Below are 19,093 nucleotides of genomic sequence, written 5' to 3'. Positions count from 1 at the left end.
CTGCATAACGCCGGCCGTAATGCCGTCCCGCTCTCTCTGACAGGACATCCGTTCGGAAAAGAACTTTTCGGCGATCGTATTCTCCCGTTTGCGAGTCTTCTGGTGTCCTTTGCTATTTTTAACTCGGATCGCCCCCTCCACCCCCGACAGGCTTTTTTTTTTGCCATGCAGCACCCCTCCCATTCCTCACCTTGTGTCCTCTATCTGTTACGTTGAGGATATTTTTATCCGGAGCCATTCCCCCCCACATCTGCCTGGTGTAAAAGTTGTTTCGACAAAAACAAACAACCGAAAGCAAGAAGTACTAGCGGAAGAAGTCGTCTGATCATTTGCGTCTGCGTGACTAGACTGCCTCCTAGTGGTCAAGTGAGGTGCACCGAAAGAGTTTCATTTTTTACGAGACTCGATTTTGGCAAAATTAGTAATATATATATAAAGTTCCCGGTTTTCAAATTGTTCTTTATATTGAGCAGACTGCAAAAAAATAAAAAATAAAAATAATAAAATAAACAGGTTAGTGTAAATCCAAGCAGGAGAGACACTTTAGTTACAAACTCATTTTTCAGTAGCAACTAAGCTAGTTTCTCAAAATGCATGTTAGTTGTGGTCGTTTTTTTGCAGTGTTAACAAACTGTCAGATATGCCAATATTTTACCAATCATTTTTTCAAGTCCAAAGCCAAAATATCACCACACACGTCACTTGAAAATAGGAATAAAAATAACATCAAATGTTTTATTTTGTTCAACGAAAAACAATTATAAACACCAGAAGACCAAACACATTTCCATCTAATAGGAACCTCTTTAACCATATTTTGCTTTTCAAAAAGACAAAGTGACATCAAACCCACGTAAGACACATTTGCTTCAGGCTGGCATGTTCAAAAGTGATCAGTAGCGGCTAGTTTATGCTATAGACCACAGGTGTCGAACCCCGGTCCTCGAGGGCCGGTATCCTGCATGTTTTCAAACCTTCATTCTCAGACACACCCGATTCAAATGATTAGGATTATTTTCAAGTTGCGCAGAGCTTGCTAATAAGCTAGTCTTTTGAATCAGAAGTATTGGGGACAGAAACCCAAAGAGCATGCAGAGCATGAGGACTGGAGTTCAACACCTATGCTTCACTGACCGCTCACAATGTGGGAAATCGGAAACACACTTAACCTGCAGCAAATCCAGTGGACCCCCGCCACAAAAAATTAATCCGTTCCGGAGTTGGGATCGTAAGGCGAAATCGTCATACGGCGGGCAATGGAAAGCTCATTCGCTAATGCGTACAAAACCCCAGGTAAAAACATCAACATTTTATATACATATTAAAAAATACATGTATATAATTGAATAACATAATAAAAAATATATAAAGTAAAAAGGAAATTTGATTCACCTTTGGAGTGACGTGACTTGAGCTAGTTACGGCCGTATTCCCTAGCGAGGCTAATGATGCTCGTGCCTTCTTGGTATTTCTTGATTATCTCCAGCTTCATTTCCATACTAATCATCTTCTTACTTCTCCCTTTGACATCACGAGCGATTTTGCGACCCGTGGCTAACCAATTAAAGTTTGAAATAAGCACCAAAATGCACATTAATTACGATATTTTAAGCACTCACACGAGATCAAGTCTTTAGCATATCGGCATCTTGGTGACACTGACCAAAACCAGACCAGCATCTTCAAGTGACGCACGAGTGTGGTGCGACTCGCACAGTCATACGCATCCACACTGACCGCCAAGTTTGAATTCTGTAATTGTTGTTGATGCCGTAAAGTGGGAAAAATGCTGTAACAAGGGGACGAAAAAAAAAATGTAGTATTCCACTTCGTAATCTGAAAAAAAAAAAAGTAAGCTAGGGACGCTGTCACCCGGGGGTCCACTGAACATTATATAACTTCTGGATATGAACGCAAGAATGTATGACGAATTTACAAAGATGAGATTTATTCTGTTTTCTTATAGTTTTTACACTGTCGTCAATTTGCGTCTATACACGGTAAAGCAGAAAATACCAGAATTTGACTGTAAAATTAGGGGTGTGTCCAATACATAGGCGCATCCTCTGGGCACTTGCGGTAGTCTTATATTTTTGTAAAATACAATAAAAATATCTTTACGTTTAGGAAGCAATGGCGCGTTTGTGCGCGCGAGTGAAAAATGGTCCTGACCCGCCTTGTTAAAGTCTATCAGCAGGTTGCCGTAAATGTCAGCGGGTCTGGCAACAAGGTCACATTTTTCAAGTCTTCCTCCCCCTGCCCTCCTTTGCCTCGCCGCCGTCTCCTCTTCACGGCCGCATTTTTAGTTGCAACCTTTCCCATAAAAGCTCCACTTCCTCGGCGCATCTCTTCTGATTCTAATGCCACATCTTTCTTTGTATTCAGCACTTTTCTCTCCACTCGTTAATTAAGAGTGTGGAAGGTGAGAGGCGAGGGAGGTGTGTGTGTGTGTGTGTGTGTGCGCGCGTGTGCATTAAAATCACTGTAGGTGCAAAACACTTTTATGGCAGCGAGCATGAAAGTGTGTGTGCGCGTACAGCGGCAAAGGGGTCCTACCGGGCCAATCAACATTAATGAAATCAGGTGGGCCTGCGAGTGTGTGCGTGCGCGCGAGTGTGTGGATCTAAAGGGGTCTAAAGAGGAGAGAGAGCTAATTAGAGTTGGCTGTCTCACCCAAGTGCGGATCAAACTTACACTCGCTCTCACACACACACACACGCGCGCGCGCGCGCGCACGGAGAGGGAGCGGCAATTTTATACACATGCGGCGTTTCGAAATGAAGCTTCTCAATGTCAGGCAGGACTGAGCGCAGCTGGTGGAAGAAGGACGGCGACGCGCATGCTAACACGCACGCACACATAAATAGCTTAATCCTGTTATGATATCAAATCACCTACAGTAGGCGAAAATCTGCTTCCTGTCAACGCTTCACAACTTACCCGACGCGCACGCATTTGGCTTGTTTGATTGCGCAAGTGCGTGCGTGTGTATGTGCGGGTGTTCCCGTACGGCTATACTTGTGAGAACGGTTTGGAGTTTTCTAGCGACTCGGCGAGGACGGTTTGGAGAAGTGAGGAGATTTAGGCAGGTCTTCACGTATTCAGACCTCTTTTTGAGGGTAAAGACTTGCTTTTAGAGTATAGGTTTGAATTGGGTGAGGGTTGAGATTAGACCAATGAAAGCATGCTATATAACTTCAAATTTATGATTCTTTTTTAATACAAAACAAATAGCACAAGTATAACATCACTATTAGTCAGGAATCTCAAATTTGTCATGAAAAAACAGCTTTTTTTTTTATACATAATAAAATCATCTTGCTGGCGGGATTGAGCCTATTTTGACCATTTGGGCCGTGGGCTATATGTTGGCTTAGGGGCTAGCAGATGCAATGCATTATGTTAACTGTTTCAGTGCCATGGACGAGTATTCTTGTCTTTTAAAATAGCAAAAACAATAAGAAAGAATAAAATTCTCCTCGAATAAGTTTTTTTTTTTTTTTTATGGAGGGTAGCTGACAACCTTGACGAATGCTTACCTACCTTTTAGTTTGAATCATAAAGTCATAATTAGCATTTTGCAGGCCACATACAATGATGTGGCAGGCCGGATTTGGCCCCCGGGACTTGAGTCTGACACCTGTGCTCGCGTGCCAGCCGATTTCAAGCTTTTTGACACATCTTTCAGGGCCGACAGACTATTGTATTGTCTGATTATGTAGACATTTGGTGGTACCATATGAAAAATTAACATTCCATTCTTTACCCAGAAAAAGTAAGGAAAAAGGAAAATAAGATTCTACCTTATTCCGTTCTTTAGTAATCACTGTTTGAAGGTTTAAGGTTTAAGGTTAGGGTTAGGATCTAGGAAAAGCATTACATCAGTGAAGGTCCTCACAAGTACAGACATACAAACGTGTGTGTGTGTGTGTGTGTGTGTGTGTGTGTGTGTGTGTGTGTGTGTGTGTGTGTGTGTGTGTGTGTGTGTACCTTGCACAGCTCCGTTGTCTTCCTGGTTCCCGTTCAGTTCATCCTGCTGGTCAGACGCAGCATCTGCTTGAGACAAAAAGGACAGAATCACAGTTCTACATTCTATTCAAATGCTTTATGAAGAAAATGGACTGTTAGCATATAGCATTTTGGCTAGGTCTACATTGCATCCAATTTTTTTTTTCTTTGCACCTATCTGTATCTTCTGATGGTAGTGTGAACGACAAAGATTCTTTTTTTTTTTTCCAAATGAGACCCAGGCCACTGAGGTATGTGATGGTAGGCTTAGCAAAAGTTGGAACTCACAGTCCTAAATAATAATATTCATTTGAGCCGGATCAGGGAGTTACAAATGTACCGGCGCCGTTGTCGTCAGCGGCGTGCAACGGCTCGGGCGAAGACGAGGACGAGTGTTTGAGGGCGTCCTCCCCCCGTTCCCTCCGCTTGGACTCGAACTCCAGCGCCTCCTGCAGCTTCCGTTTGGCCTTCTTCTCCTTCTTCAGACGTTTCTGGATGGACGCTGCGGGCAGAGGCGGAAGCTGTTTGGGGTTGACTTCATTTCCCAGAATGCTTTGGGACAAACTCCCTACGCATTCAGAGCATTTCTTTCAAGAAAGAAAATTAACTCATTCGATGCCAATGACGGCTGTAGACGTCAATTTTACTGGGCTGGCCTTTGCTGCCATTGACCGCAATAAACGTAAAAGATCCATTTTTACTGGACGAGCCTTCAACTGCCATTAACGGCTATAGACGTCAAAGATCCCTTTTTACAGGACTGGCATTCACTGCCATTGACGTCTATAGACGACGATCCACTTTCACTGGATTGGCTTTCGCCGCCATTGACGTCAAAGATGCCGTTTTACCAAGCTGGCAGTAAATGAGTTAGAAGATGCAAATTTACGAGCGCGTGCGAGACCTCTGCTCTGCAGTTCCGAAGTCAGCTGCCGCTCCAGACTCTCCCTCATTTCTCGTTCGCGGTAGAGCTCCATCTTCAGCTCCCTCTTCTCCGCCTGGATCTGCTTGTCCTGCACGCGGGCGTTCTCTACCGCCACCTTCAGGAGGCCCTGAAACGGACACGCGTACGTTTCGTGAAGAGGAACGCACAGAAGATGAAGCAAAGGAGCGGCGTGGTGGCACCTGGATGTTGGTGAGGAGCGTCTCTACGGACGAGAGGCTGTCGGCGAATAGGAACGGGCCAGGGAAGCCGGCGGGCAGGGCCTGCCCCAGTGAAGCTTCTTCTTCTACAGGCAAAAAACAAAGGAACAATATGGAATAAAGTCCTATTCTTTAAAACTATATGGTTGTCCTGATCTGATATCAGTTATCAGTATCGAATTATCTCGGTCTACATAGTACACAGTAAAATGTTTACAAAGTGCTTCATTGATTCTCGTGTACAATCGTTTCTTCGATTATATTTCAGGAAAGCCTTAAATGAAAAGATCCAACCCCTTTTTGCCACGCGTTTACTGACGATTGACAAGTCACATCCCTCTGAGCTCATCAGCACGGCAATCAAATGAGACATTCCATATAGAGGATAAAGAATATATGACTGTGAGCGTATTGTCCGTCTACGTGGCCTGAGGCAGTTTACGAGAAACTCCAGTTTTCGACGTGTCCTTCGCACCTGACTCGAACGATCAGCCCAGCAGCAAACTCTGTGGGAGCATAATAACGATCCTGACCATTTTAATCAGCGGCAACGGGACAGGGAGATATCAAAAATAGGTAGGATGCATCTTTCGATGAACTGCAGTTGTCTACTCTCGGCTGTTAGCATTAGCATTGAGCTAGTAGATGACTGAAAGGCTGAGCTGCTTGTTTTAAAGCACGGGTGTCAAACTCACGGCCCGGGGGCTAAATTTGGCCCGCCAGACCATTTTATGTGGCCCGCAAAATGCTAATTATGACTTCAAGGTTCTAACTAAAACATTACATTTGTGAGCTGTCTTCTACTGTACTTTAAAAAGTTTTGGGGGGAAACAACAAGCATTTTTTCTTCCCAATCTCCCTTTTGAACAGTTTTTCCTGAGCTCTGATTTTAAAATTTACTGAGTGTGCGACAAACTCTAAAATTTATTTGACTTGACAGTTATTTTGCCTCTCTGATAAAAAGTATAACAACAATGTGGCCTCATGATAAAAAACAGTTTGATACCAATGCTTTGAAGGGATGCTAAACTTATTTAGCCATTTTCCGCAGTAAAACCCTTACCCGCTTCTATTTAAAAGGAATATTCACTTATTTGACATGCGTGTACTATTAATACCTTCAAAAACATATTTTTCTACGTGCTGTTGAATGACATCACCTGTGTTTAAGGCTCGGGCAACGATGAATTATGGCTCCCTTGTTGGTCATGTGACATCCATAAACTGAACCGTGATCTATTGGTTGAACCTTCGGCATGTGATGTCAATTTTTTTGTCGATAGCAAATGAAAAAAATGTCTTTAAGTATTAAATGAATGTGAAAAATAATGTAATTACCAAATCAACATTCAATCCCTGACAGAAACTTGAAGCCAAATGCTGATTTGGCGGGCCACATATAAAGATGTGGCGGGTCGGATCTGGCCCGCGAGCCTTGAGTTGGACACAAGTGCTTTAAAGCCTTTCTTATAACGGATTATTCCGCATTTGCCAATTACCATGGATGGAGTCTACGCTTGTAAATCAAAGCAAAAAACAAAAAAAATTCCAAGTTGCATCTCAAGACACTCCCGCCGTCCACTTTTCCCCAAACACACACGCGACAAACAAGTTGAAGACACCTTGTTTGCTAAAGTGTAAAAGTCAATGATGCGGCATCATAGGGATCAATTACACTTGACACAAGCGCCCGTCATTAGTATTCAGACAATCACGTGAGCTACTAATTGGCACGGATTAAAGACACCCGTGATTTAAAGTGTGTGTGTGTGTGTGTGTGTGTGTGTGCGTGCGCTCATTGCGAGTGCGTCACAGTGTCTGCCCGGCCCTTAATGCCTAACAAACTGACAACTGAGTTAACTCTGCTGTGAAATTAACGCTGATGAAGATGCACTCTACAGCACTCGCGTTTGCGCGCGCACACACACGCGCGCACACACACGTGTTAATCTCCTATCTGCCACTTCATCCATACTTTTTTGCTCCTCCGTCACACGCGCTTATCTTCTGGCTGTTTGGAAGAGGCGGCAATCGCGGGAATGTGTCGCATTTCCGAGGATGGAAAATAACGACCATGCTTTTAGTGGGACACCCTTTGACCCCTTTTAGCCCTGCCCCATTCACTTAGCCTCCCTCCCCCCCTCCCTCTCTCGCACACACCCATCCTCATCGGTCTGATTGATGGCTCCGAGACAGGTGATCAATAGGAGCGGCGGAACATCCTGACACTTCAGTTTGTGCGTGTGTGTGTGTGTGTGTGTGTAAATACAGGAGATGAAGAAAGTGAAGATGATTTGTCAGTTGTCAAAAGGGAAATGGGTGAGGGTTTAGATGAAGGTGCATAATATGCAGAAGATCTTGACATGCACGTGTGTGTGTGATGGCTGTGCGGGAATTTGTGAGTGTGTTTTTGTTTTCGCTACACGGTGGGGTTTATATTCCGGGTTTTTACAGTCTTTGTGAGGCCCCACTAGTCCTGACCTCTTTTTGAGGGTCAAGACCTGGTTTTTGAGTTTCAATTGGATTTTGGTTGAGGTTAGGGTAAGGGTTAGTGTTAGGTAATCAGTTGTGATGGTTAATGTTAGGGTTAGAAGCTAAGAAATGCATTATGTCAATGGGATGTCCCCAATAAAATACTAAGATAAATCCGTGTGTTTGTGTGTGTGTGTGTGTGGTCTCACCTTTGTCCTTTGTGATTTTCTTGATGGGTGTGGCAACATTGGCCAGTGCAACATCTGCATCGGCCGACAGCAGGCCTGAGAAAGGAAAACCAGACAAAGTGAGTGTAAGGAAATTGTTATTTACAAGGACCAAGGACTGAACCCTGCCATGAATAATGACGAATCATCAGTAGTTAAGGAATTTTTCCAAGTACTTATAAGTTTAGCCAAACCATTTTAATCCCTAGGGAAATTTTGACCCAACTCGGGCTTTTACATGTTTTCGATGCATGATATCAAAGGAAAAGCAAACAAAAAAACACTAGGAAGCTAAAATATTGCATGGATTGTCAAAACATTGTGGACTTTAAATTTGCCATCCTGCCGTCCCTTCTAACTGCTTGCAAATGGAAGTTTGAGAGGAACACCCTATAGGTGTCAAATTTAGCCCATGTCGGGCTCACTTACTGCCATTCAAAATTAGAAATATTGTCAATTTTGGACCTATTGAAACCCTGATGTTTCATCATGCATTTCCCTTATTTTTTCATGAATCCTTTCAATGGCTAATCATGGAACAGGTTGCAATAGAATTTTTTGGGGTTCAGACCCCTAAGTCCACCAGGAGGCAACTTATGACTTTTGCAAGCCTTTCAATGACTTCATTGAGTGGCTTAGCCTGATCCCATAATGCAAAGTTCTTGCTATGCATTGTGGGACTTGTAGTTGAAAAAAGGCTTCGATCCAAGAACTGAATGTTGCAGCAAAGCTTTTGTTCTGCTGCAGGGTTTTATTTCATGCAAGGCGTAACATTACATCTACATGTTTTTTTTTTTCTCTCTCACAAAATGAAAATTCTTCAAAAGGAAACAGCCTTGGAGTAGGCATATGTAAATATCCATATGTACAGATAGGGGAGATTCCACTGAACATTTTGAGGGGTTGAAAGTAAAAATTAATTTAGATTTGAAGATGCATACCCAGTCTTTCCGGCGAGCTGGAGGCGGAGCTACTGGGCTGGGACTGCAGTGGAGTGTTGGTCTCGTCAACAGAGGGCGACAGAGAGGGACTGTCGCACACGCGCTCCTACACGCCACACACACACACACACACAAATAGAAATTTTCTAGACCAAGGTTATCAGAGTTTTAATGTCCCAATTACACCATTTTCTGCTTAATGAAATAGAGAGAGGGAAAAAAACTGGGTTTTAAAGTTGGGATTTTACTTTTTTTTTCTGTCATTATGGAGGTATCGCATTGGAATGCATCAGCAGATCCTCAAAAACAAGACTGGAGTAGAAAAAAAAAGTGATCTGTAATAGTTACTGAAAATGAACAGAATAACTGAAACTAATAAGAAAAAACACTTCAATAAATGAAATCAATTACAAGCAGAAACACTTAAAAACAAAAAACTGAAACAGAAAATATGAAATGACCTGATTTTCAAAATTTGCGCTCCACATAAACTAATACAAATTAAAATTAAGTATTTAAAAATACAGTACAAACTAACTGAAATGACCAAATTTGCTTTAAAAAGTAATTTAAAAAGAACTTGACAAAATGTAAATAAAGCCTACTACAATTAAAAAAAAAAAAAAAAAAAACATGATCATCCTAATTGGAGGCCCAGAACCCAGAAAACGGGATCCTACCTTGATGACAGGCGCCCGATGCACGTGTATCTGCTGAGCGGCGGCGGCCATGTTGGCAATAGTGCTGAGGTGGTTCATCTGCGACATCGCCATGGCGACGGACGCAGGCGGCAAGCCCATGGGCAACAGCGGGTGAGGCATCATCATGAAGGGCAGGTCCAGTCCTGGAACAAAAACAATAACCCGGCAGAAGGGTCAGGTAAGCTAACGGCTAGCCTGGCCAACCCTGTACTCCCTTTCAAAATAAAATCTCCCATGTCACTTTTTAGGATCTTTGAAGAGGCGGTGACCCGCCGTTGAACTTGTCAAATGGGCGGCCCGGGGTTAAAGATGAAAGGTGAAATGAAGGTGAAACTTTTTGTTTGCTTTCAACTCCCCCCAAAACCTCTGACCCCCCTTTATTTTCTTGTGTGGTTCGGGGTGTGTGTGCGTGAGTGTGTGTAGAGCTGGGAGTGCGTGTGTGGGCAACAATAATGCTGATTGCTGTTGTTCTGACGACTTGAGAGATACAATAATCAATGTGAGTGTTTGTCACCTCCCGCCGTGTGTGTGTGCGTGTGTGTCAAACACATGACTCGCAATAAGAAGCAATGGTTGTCTCTGTGTGCGTGTGTGTGAGATGTTGATGAATTGAGTCATTTAGTTGAGTGTCTGCTGATTAATCCAGGCGGAGTGTTAATACAGGAGATGGCAACAGATTAAATGCTGTGCATTAACAAATATTGCCAGCCTTTTCACACACGCGCGCACACAAACCCGAGGTGCGCATACACTCACCACACGCACACATCAAACTTTTCGCAACGCGCGGAAACGCTCACATTCCTGATACACGCGCGCGTGCACGCAAAGCCATCGGCTATAAAGTCGCACACGCCGCCATGTTTTGTTTTGGTTTTTTTTTTTTTACATCTAAAGGCTATCAAGATTGACCGCTGCACACAGCAACACACAAATCTAACTACGGCGCGCACACAATCACGCAAAGACGCAGAGTTAAGTGTGTGCGCGACACAGTAACCTCGCACGCGGCGAAGCTTGGGGTGTACGCGCTCACTCACTGTTGGCGAGCAGCTGCTGCTGTTGGAGTTGCTGTTGATTGACAGCTCCCAGGGCCGAGCCCCGCCCTCCTCCTCCTCCTACTCCGCCTCCGGCCGGGATGGCCCCGCCTCCGCCGCCTCCTCCTCCGGGCCCTCCGCTTTGGGCTCCGGCCGGAGGGCTGCTCAGTCGCTCCTTGTCCCAGGAGCACTCGCTTCCTCCTGGGCGCACATGAAGGCGGCGTCAAAGGCAACAACTGTTGTCATCACACTGTCTCTCTGATTGCGTGTCTCTTTATGTCTCTCTGTCTGTCTCTATATCTGTCTTTCTTACAGTCCGTCTCTATCTGCGTGTCTCTCTGTCGCTCTCTTTCTCTCTATTACTCTCACTGTCTCTATTTGTCTCTCTGTCTGTCTCTTTGCCGCTCCTTCTCTCTGGGTGTCCCTGTCTCTCTGTGTCTTTCAGGCTATCTCTCTGCCTGTCTCTGTCTCTCTGTTACTCTCACTGTCTCTGTTTGTGTGTGTGTGTCTTTATTTGTCTCTCTGTCTGACTCTGTGTCTCTTTGCCTCGCTTTCTGTCTCTCTTGGTGTCTCTGTCTCTCTCTCTGTGTCTTTCAGGCTATCTGTCTCTCTTTCTGTCACTATCTGTCATTTTTTGTATTTCTTTTGCTCTCTGCCTGTCTCTCTTTCTGTCTCTTTCTTGCTCTCTCTCGCTGTCTGTAACTCTCACGGTCTCTCCTCTGTTTGTGTCCACCGGTGTCTTTGTCTCTCTTTCTCTGTTTCATTCTTTGTATTTCTTTCGCTCTCTGCCTGTCTCTCTCTTTCCGTCTTTTTTCTTGCTGTGTCTTTCGCTGTCTGTTACTCTCATGGTCTATCCTGTTTGTGTCCATCTCTCCCTGTCTCTTACATTACTGGTCTGTCTGTCTGTCTCTCTCTGCCTGTCTCTCTGTGTTTCTCCAAATGCCACAAAGTATGTCTCTCTCTGTCTGTCTGTCTATCTTTCTGTCTTTTTTCTCTGTCTGTTGTGTGTATGTGTCTCAAAATCCCTGTCTCTCCCTGTCTGTCTCTGTCTTCAGAATGTCACTCTGTGTCTGTCTTTCTCTGTCTGTTGTGTGTGTCTCAGACTTCCCGTCTCTCTCTCTCCCTCTTTTTCTGTCTGTATTGCTCTCTATGTCCCTTTCTCTCCGTCTGTCTGTCTTACTCTGTCTCTGTCTTAATGCCTGTCGCTACATGTCTCTATCTTTCTGTCTCTCTCGAGCTGTCTGTCTCTGTCACTTTTTTTCCTCCCTCTGTCTCTCTTCTCTGTCACTTTCTCTTGCTCTCTGCCTGTCTCTATCGGTCTTGTCCCTGTCTGTCTGTGTGTCTGTCTCTCCCTCCCCGTCTGTCTGTGCCATGATGTGTCGCTCTCCGGCCGCCTCACTCCCTCCGCTTGCCTCTTCTTCCCTCCCTCATCCATCTTCATCTCCCTCCATTAGTTTGAATTAGCAGGCGTCTCTCTCTATTATTGCCCACTGAATTCCCTGCGCCGTGCACGTACGCTGACGTGTGTGCGTGTGTGTGTTTGTGTGTATGACAGCTGGGCCTCATCCCCTCTGCGCTTACACCAGGAAGACAAGAAATATAAACAGATGGGCAGATGTTCCCTCTCTTTCTCTACTTCTCCCCCCTCTCTCTCGATATGTACACCTTGTGGTTGTGGCCACATGCAGATGTCTTTTTTTCCTGCAAAAAGCGGCAAACCTAGCAGGATTTTTACATTTACAATAAAAAAAAAAAACAACAACAAGACAAAATGGCCCAGACGGACGTTTGGCAGGTCAGCGAAGGAAGTGGCTCGCTTTTCTTTTCTCCTTCTGCTTTTTGTTTTGCGTTCTTTCAATAATTCACACTGGGATATAATGGACTCTTTGTTGAACGCACATCAAGCGGAAATGCACGCACGCATGCTTGACATATTGTCCATTTCAATTCTACACTACAAAAAAACAAAAAACAAACAAACAAAAAAGACTGAAACTATAATGTTACACTAAAACAGAATGCTGTGCCATGCGTGCTTAATTTATTAAACTATGGAACTCCATTTGAAGCGGTATCTATAGATATAGTTTACTGAGCAACTTTACAAGATAATTCGTGTAACATCATCTGTTTTATTTCATGCTCACCTGCCAGAAATTGTATCAGTAATGACAAGGCTCAGCCATGTAAAACTTAATGAAATAAAGACACGCAACGGCTTGCATGCCATCATTCTAAAACAATTTAGCCATGTTGCGTCATGTTCCAGTCCATTTGATCTTAACTTGAAAAGAAAAATGTACTGTTCCTGTCATGACATTACAAAGCATAAGGATTTTACGTGCTGATTCCTGCAGAAACCGGGTTAAAATCTCAAATACCTGAGAAGTGCGTACATGCACCCCCAGGGGTATTCGTATCGCTATTTGATTCTTTGCAGATGATAAGCTGACTATTGTTCTATTCACCTGATCAAGTCTCTTCTAATATTCCAAACTACAAGATAAATAAAAGCATGTATCATTCCTGCAGTACGCTAGTTTAGTAAACGTCAATATCGTTATTGTATCGGTAAATAAAAAGTTGTATCGGGATACTCCTAATTGAATCACAGACATATCGACGCTATTTGTTAACTGTATGGCTTTATGCATTATTTGTGAGCAATCTCACCTGTGTGTGTGTGTGTGTGTGTGTGTGTGTAGGAGAGATCGGAAGAGTGTGTGTTACCCGCGTTGGAATGCAGGTCATCATTGTCCGACTCGTTTCCGTTCTGCAGACTCATCATCATCTTCATCTTGTGCAGCTTCTGGAGCTCGGCCATGGCGGCGGCTGTCAGGCCTTACTCACGCACGCAACCAAACACACACACACACACGCAGTCCCTCAGTCAATACGCTCAGCCTCCTGTCGCCTCCAGGTGGCGTCGCCGGCGTGACACACATGCCGGCTGCCATTGTTGCCTGAAAGTGGTTTTGTTCAAGTGTTTCAGACGCCCCGAGGACGTGTTGGCCGGTAGGCGGCGAGACAATGCGCGCACGCATGCATGCACACACACACACACACACAAGCACAGTGCACGTGCACACACTCTTTTGTAGCCACTAAGATCCCTGGCTCAGTGCACTGACCTGGAACTGACTTCTATACACAACGACCAGCAGAGTGAGAGAGATGACCCCGCGTGTGTGTGTCTGAAGGAATGCACGCATGTTTTTCTGAATATGTGTGTTGATTTTGCCCCAGCCACGGTTGAGGGCCTTAGAGGAATGCTCATTACGCACACAACGCAGTACAGTTGTCCGCGGGCCTTAAAGAACACACGACCAGGATTTGTGCCGTCCGAAATTTGAGGACGGAAGACGGAGCGCCGTCGGCGGTCCGGCTTAAAGTTACGCTCTCGATTCATGAGACCGACGGGCAGCTTGACTTGGACCCGAGCGGAAGAGAATCGATAGAAAGGGAGAGCCGCCATACTGTTCTCCATCACGACTATCAAACGTGCATGCACGCTCGCTCGCACACGCCGAGATCGATGGCTTTCCGCTGTGTCCACGGTTACCGAGCATCGACCCCCGTCGCTAATGGCGACCGGGGAACCTTGGGAATTAGCGCGTGATTGATTGACAGAGCGCCTTAAAGACACTAGCATCATCACAACCCGCTTGCGTTAGTGTGTGTGCGCGCAAAACGCTTAATTTTTAATGCTCATATACGACGCTGATTCTGAACCAAGCCAATAATAACCTCATGATATTTATTAGGCTTTTTATTGATCAATATTCAACACGGAGTTAAAAAAAAAAACATTAAGAACAAAGAACAGAAGATGGATCAAGATATCTACTTTTAACATTATTTATGCACTGTATACTGTAGTAGGGCTAAACAATATGGTGAAAAAACAAAATCACTTTTTTAAGTCATTCTGGATGATTACGATTTTGATCAAAGTATGAAATAAAAGTTCTAATTCTTCAAAAAGAAATCCTGTCTGGAGTCTTCCTTGACATGTATAATTGCTAATGATGTAATGGCAACAATAATAATGTGCATTGTAAATATGACAATTAAATACTACCCTGCGGTCGTTTTTTTGTTTTGTTTTTTACTGTTATTTAAGCTTACTATTTAAGCTGTAGATTACACTGTTGACAGTGCAACAAACCTCAATATTTTTATTTTTAGCTGACACAAACGAAAAAAAGTGAGTGCACTTATTGGCATCTTGAAAACACTATGTCACTGACGTGAAAATTTATGACTATTCCCATTATGAATTTCACTATATTCTATTCCACAGGTTCCCTTATTAAGTGTTCTATAATGTATAGTTATTTCTTTAAAGACTTTAGATTTGAAATCAGTTTTAACGTAACCTCAACATTTATAGCTTGTGCAAAAATAGTCATTCATCATTTTAATTATTATTATTGCCCAGCTCTACTGTCATGCAGGATAGGGACTGAACCAGGCCCCAAACAACCAAAAATTTGCCAATAAATGACACCAATTCAATTATATTAAAAAAAAAAAAAATCTCCCAAAATGCTTATCAATATCAAATACACAGAAAATGGGGGGAAAAATATTGGAAAATAATAATTTAAAAAAAAGAGGAAATCATGTTGTTATACCCAATTTTCCATAAACATGTAAAATATCTGTCAAGTCCAATAATCGTCTATATGAAACATTATGAAACATAGATCAATCCTAAATGTATGAATTGAGTGCCTGACATAAACAGGTGGGTGGTTAATCATTTCCACTTTTAAAGCACTCATTTTTCGGGTATGAAGATATTTTTTTAGTTACCTCTTGGCCATTGTTAAGACTTTCTCATGAAAAATACGTGTTGAAACTTCATGGTATTTACCACATTATAATATCAGATCAAGTGTACTAGCAATATTGCTAAATGGCTAATGTAGTATAGGCAATTAACAAAAGAAAATTCATGAAAAAACGTTTTAAAAAAGCAACAACAAAAATGATGTGAATATATGTTTGACCTTATTGTCTACTTGTTCTTGTATTACCTTGTTTCATTTCCAGTTTTGGATATTGCGTGTTTGGCATCGTCGACAGTTCACATTAGCTTAGCAGTTAGCGTGGCTTCTCCGTCTTCTCGTCCATCTTTTGTGATAAAGGGACTCATGGGAAATGTAGTCAGTTGAGTATTCTTGACTTTGAGGAAGAAATGTTGCGTTTGGCCACATTAGCGAGCTAGCGGCAACTTGTAGAATGTTAGCTTAGCATAGCCAGTGAAGCAATTCGACAATTTCCCAGCATTAGGTGTGATTACAACGTGCTGGAGCGTCTCGTGGACTGGACCCGTTCCCCCTTCAAGACCCCACTCGCGTGAAACCCGACCCATTTGGCTTCTCAATATTTGATGGTGCGAGCCGGCGAGAGAGCGCACTCTGAGAGACGGAGTGACACTTTGAATAAAACAAACAGCAAAAGAGAGGAATTGCTCTTTGTGTTCTGGATTTAGAAAGGCACTATTCTTTTTTTTATGCCCTCCTGAGCGCCGAGTCCAACGGATTTAATGCCTGCGCCCCAGCACTTAAGTCGGCCATCTTTAGCTTTCTCCGGAAGGTCCGGGGCGCCATTTTGGTTCCTGTCGCTGTTGCTTTCGCTTTTGCATTAGAAAATGACTGAAACTTTTTTTTACAGTACATGCAGTGTGTCGATTATTATTATTTATTTTTTTTAACCCAATTTATTTCAGTTGGTAAAATTGATTTGTAAAAACAAAGGATGAGCAGGGATAAAAAAAAAAGCCTTGAAACCACTTTAGTTTTTCCTTCCGCCCATGCACACACATTTTCTCTCTCCCCTTCCCGATCGCTCATCCTGACTCCCCGCAGGTGCACAAAGGGCCTTCAGATGAGTGTCTATTCTTTTCATGAGAAGATTAAAACCACTTCATGTGTAATCAACACACCACTCCTGAACGCGTGTGTATAAGAGTGAGTGCAGGTGTGTGTTTTATCGGCGAAATAAGTTGTGGCGATCAAGAAGGCTGGATTTCTGCATCGGCGGAAGTGATGCGTGCGATGAAGAGACAAGGCCGAGCATTGAGCTGGTTGGTGCGCGTGTGCGAATTAACAAGTCAAATGAGCGGCACAAAGAGCGCACTGAAAGTTAGCACGCACGCGCTTAACCTGACCATCACCGCGTCGCCGCCAATTAGTGATCACGTTTACGCCAAGCTCTTCTTAGAAGGGAATGCTTGTTTGTCTATATTAACCTTTGTGGCTTTAGGTTACAAATGACGGAAATTCATTTGATTTTTTTTCATCGTTGGATGGTTTTGTTTTTAACCAGTCAGATTGTAGAGGACGCAACACGTCTGGACTCTCGTGAGATATCTCGTCTCATGGAATTGGTATCCAAAAGTTGTTCAAAAAGACATATTGTGCCAATGTGATTAATGATTGTTTTTTATTTGAATGGTCTCAAAAATGATCGTGTCAAGCTGAGACACTTATGTTCCGAAACCTCCAATGTGCTGACACATATTTCATTTATAACGCACGTGCCGAGCCCGAGGTTCACCTCCTGATCTTTATCTTCTACTCAAACGCTGTGCTAACTTCAAATTCAAAGCGAGGCAACGCTGCCATCTATAGGGACCTGCTTGCCTTTAGAAGTTTGAATTTTACAGGCAAGCAAGGGCATACCTTCTTCCCCATTTCACACATTTGATCACATTCCTGGGAAATCACAATGCCCCATCACTGTCAGCCATTTTTGGAAGAGGCGAGGGGGCGTTCCCTGGTTTTGCGGGTTGACTTGCACGTTCCCACAAAACCGGATGAATCCACGGCCAAAATGACTAACTCCCTCGCCTTAATCACCTCCTCGTCCGTCCGATTGCGTTTCACCCCCCCGCCCCAAACGGCCCCTTAGCGCTCGCCGTTTTCCAGTCGCGTGATAAATATCCATCTGTGATTGGCCGCCGCCGCCTCCCCGCGAGGTCATAAACAACAGCTCGTCTCCCTCGGTAACCGTCCGTCTCCATGGACGCGAGGGCGGCCTAGACGACGTGCGTGCATTGTGGTGACATGCGATGAGTGCCAAGTGTGCGAGTGCGCGTGCACTAATGAGCGATCATAAGTGAGCAAATGTTGTCTCTGGGATCCACTAATGTTCACCAAACACTCTCACTTCTGTGCACACACATACCTGGTGTGTGCGTGTGTCATTAGTATGCCACGGTGAGCCGTGTCCATATGTCACTAAACACGAGCATGTTTTATTAATCCTGCAACGGCGAAGGAGGAGGGAGAACTCCGAGGAAGTTCGAAGGTGGAAGGAGAGAGGAGGCGAAAGGAGGACGGCTGGGGGGGAGAAAGCAGGAGGGAGGGGGGGAGATGGACAGATGGAGGAGTGGGACCCAGGAGACGAGTCATTCATCACACCAGCATGCCGCCTGCACTCGTTCACCTCCTATCTCCTGTCCTTCCTTTTCCCTTCTTCCATCTCCTCTTACTTCTTCTTTAATCCCTCCCTCTCTACAGCCACTTGCTTGTGCCCCCCCCCCCCCCCCTTCCAAGGTACTACAAACGAAGGCGGAGAAGAAGCGAAGTGATTCTGACCGGTGTGAGACAGCAGGTTGGGGGACAGCAGGCCGGGGAGGCCCGGGTGAAGCAGCCTTGGGCTTTCCTGGATGCCGGCGCCGGAAGAACAGCGCTTGGGAGGACGACCCGGACGAGAGCTGCGGGCGAGAGACAAAAAAAAAAAAAAGAAAGAAAGAGCCAAAAATCAGCAAAGTAATCTCATCTCTTTATTACATACACAGAAATAGAATTTCGGTCGTCGAACATGAAGAAATTATCAGTCAGGAGGAGTGATCGTTTTAAATTCTTGAAGAACAGTGGACCTATTGGTGCTTTAAAATAGTAACTGTTAGCAACTGTTAGCAATTTAAAATCTAAAGCTGTATTTTTTCCAATTAATTCTTTCAGTGCCATGGATGAGAATTCTCATCTTTTAAAATAGTCATAACAATAATAAATGATATGAAAAAATGATACAATATTTTTTTTATGGAGCGTAGCTGACACCCTTGACTAATGCGTACCTAATATAATCCGATTGAGCACTGTACTGATAACTGTGACCATTGGACGGCAGTGTTTCCACACTTACAACACTGCAGTTATTTTCATGCAATTCAAAGGACACACACATTTACATAGACATAGTACACAATATAGTCGGCCTTAAAAGAGGAGTGAAAATGCTAAAATATACTGACTGGCGCACAAAAGCTTTCCTTTTCCGATAAAGCTTGGCACTAAAAGAGTTCATGTTCAGTTGCTGTGATAGTAATTTCAATAAATAGGTAAATACAAGGGACTGGAAAAACACTGTTGCTTTTTTATTTTTTTTTCTATTAAAACTGAAGCAGATGTTTTCTAGATATCCTGAAGTTTTTTTCTCTTGTGAGGTGAACTATCAAAACGTTCCATCTGCTCCTGGTCTGGCCCTTTTGTCCGATTTTACAAGCCTTTGTGGCCCTTGAGTAAAAAGTTTTGCCCACCCCTGTG

The 19,093-nt window shown here is 43.8% G+C and overlaps 1 protein-coding gene across 3 annotated transcripts in view; it reads right to left on the bottom strand.

Moving 5' to 3' along the window:
• The window catches only part of LOC148428840 (dachshund homolog 2-like), a 43,806-nt gene that overhangs the window by 3,679 nt on the left and 21,034 nt on the right, over positions 1-19,093 (bottom strand). For all 3 annotated transcript variants that reach the window (XM_088433716.1, XM_088433706.1, XM_088433720.1), the window contains exons 2-11: positions 18,140-18,258; positions 13,260-13,370; positions 10,533-10,730; positions 9,472-9,635; positions 8,792-8,897; positions 7,833-7,907; positions 5,134-5,237; positions 4,913-5,060; positions 4,349-4,510; positions 3,991-4,053 (exon numbers count right to left, since the gene is read on the bottom strand). In XM_088433716.1, the coding sequence (XP_088289842.1) occupies positions 3,991-4,053; positions 4,349-4,510; positions 4,913-5,060; positions 5,134-5,237; positions 7,833-7,907; positions 8,792-8,897; positions 9,472-9,635; positions 10,533-10,730; positions 13,260-13,370; positions 18,140-18,258 (1,250 nt within the window). The remainder of the gene's footprint in view (positions 1-3,990; positions 4,054-4,348; positions 4,511-4,912; positions 5,061-5,133; positions 5,238-7,832; positions 7,908-8,791; positions 8,898-9,471; positions 9,636-10,532; positions 10,731-13,259; positions 13,371-18,139; positions 18,259-19,093) is intronic.

The sequence above is a fragment of the Hippichthys cyanospilos genome, chromosome 1 (genome assembly GCF_059441005.1).
Source record: "Hippichthys cyanospilos isolate Australia breed blue-spotted pipefish chromosome 1, RoL_Hcya_1.0, whole genome shotgun sequence".
Lineage (NCBI taxonomy): Eukaryota > Metazoa > Chordata > Actinopteri > Syngnathiformes > Syngnathidae > Hippichthys > Hippichthys cyanospilos.
Note: the sequence above shows the minus strand (reverse complement) of the source record. Positions and strands in the feature narration are given on the sequence as shown.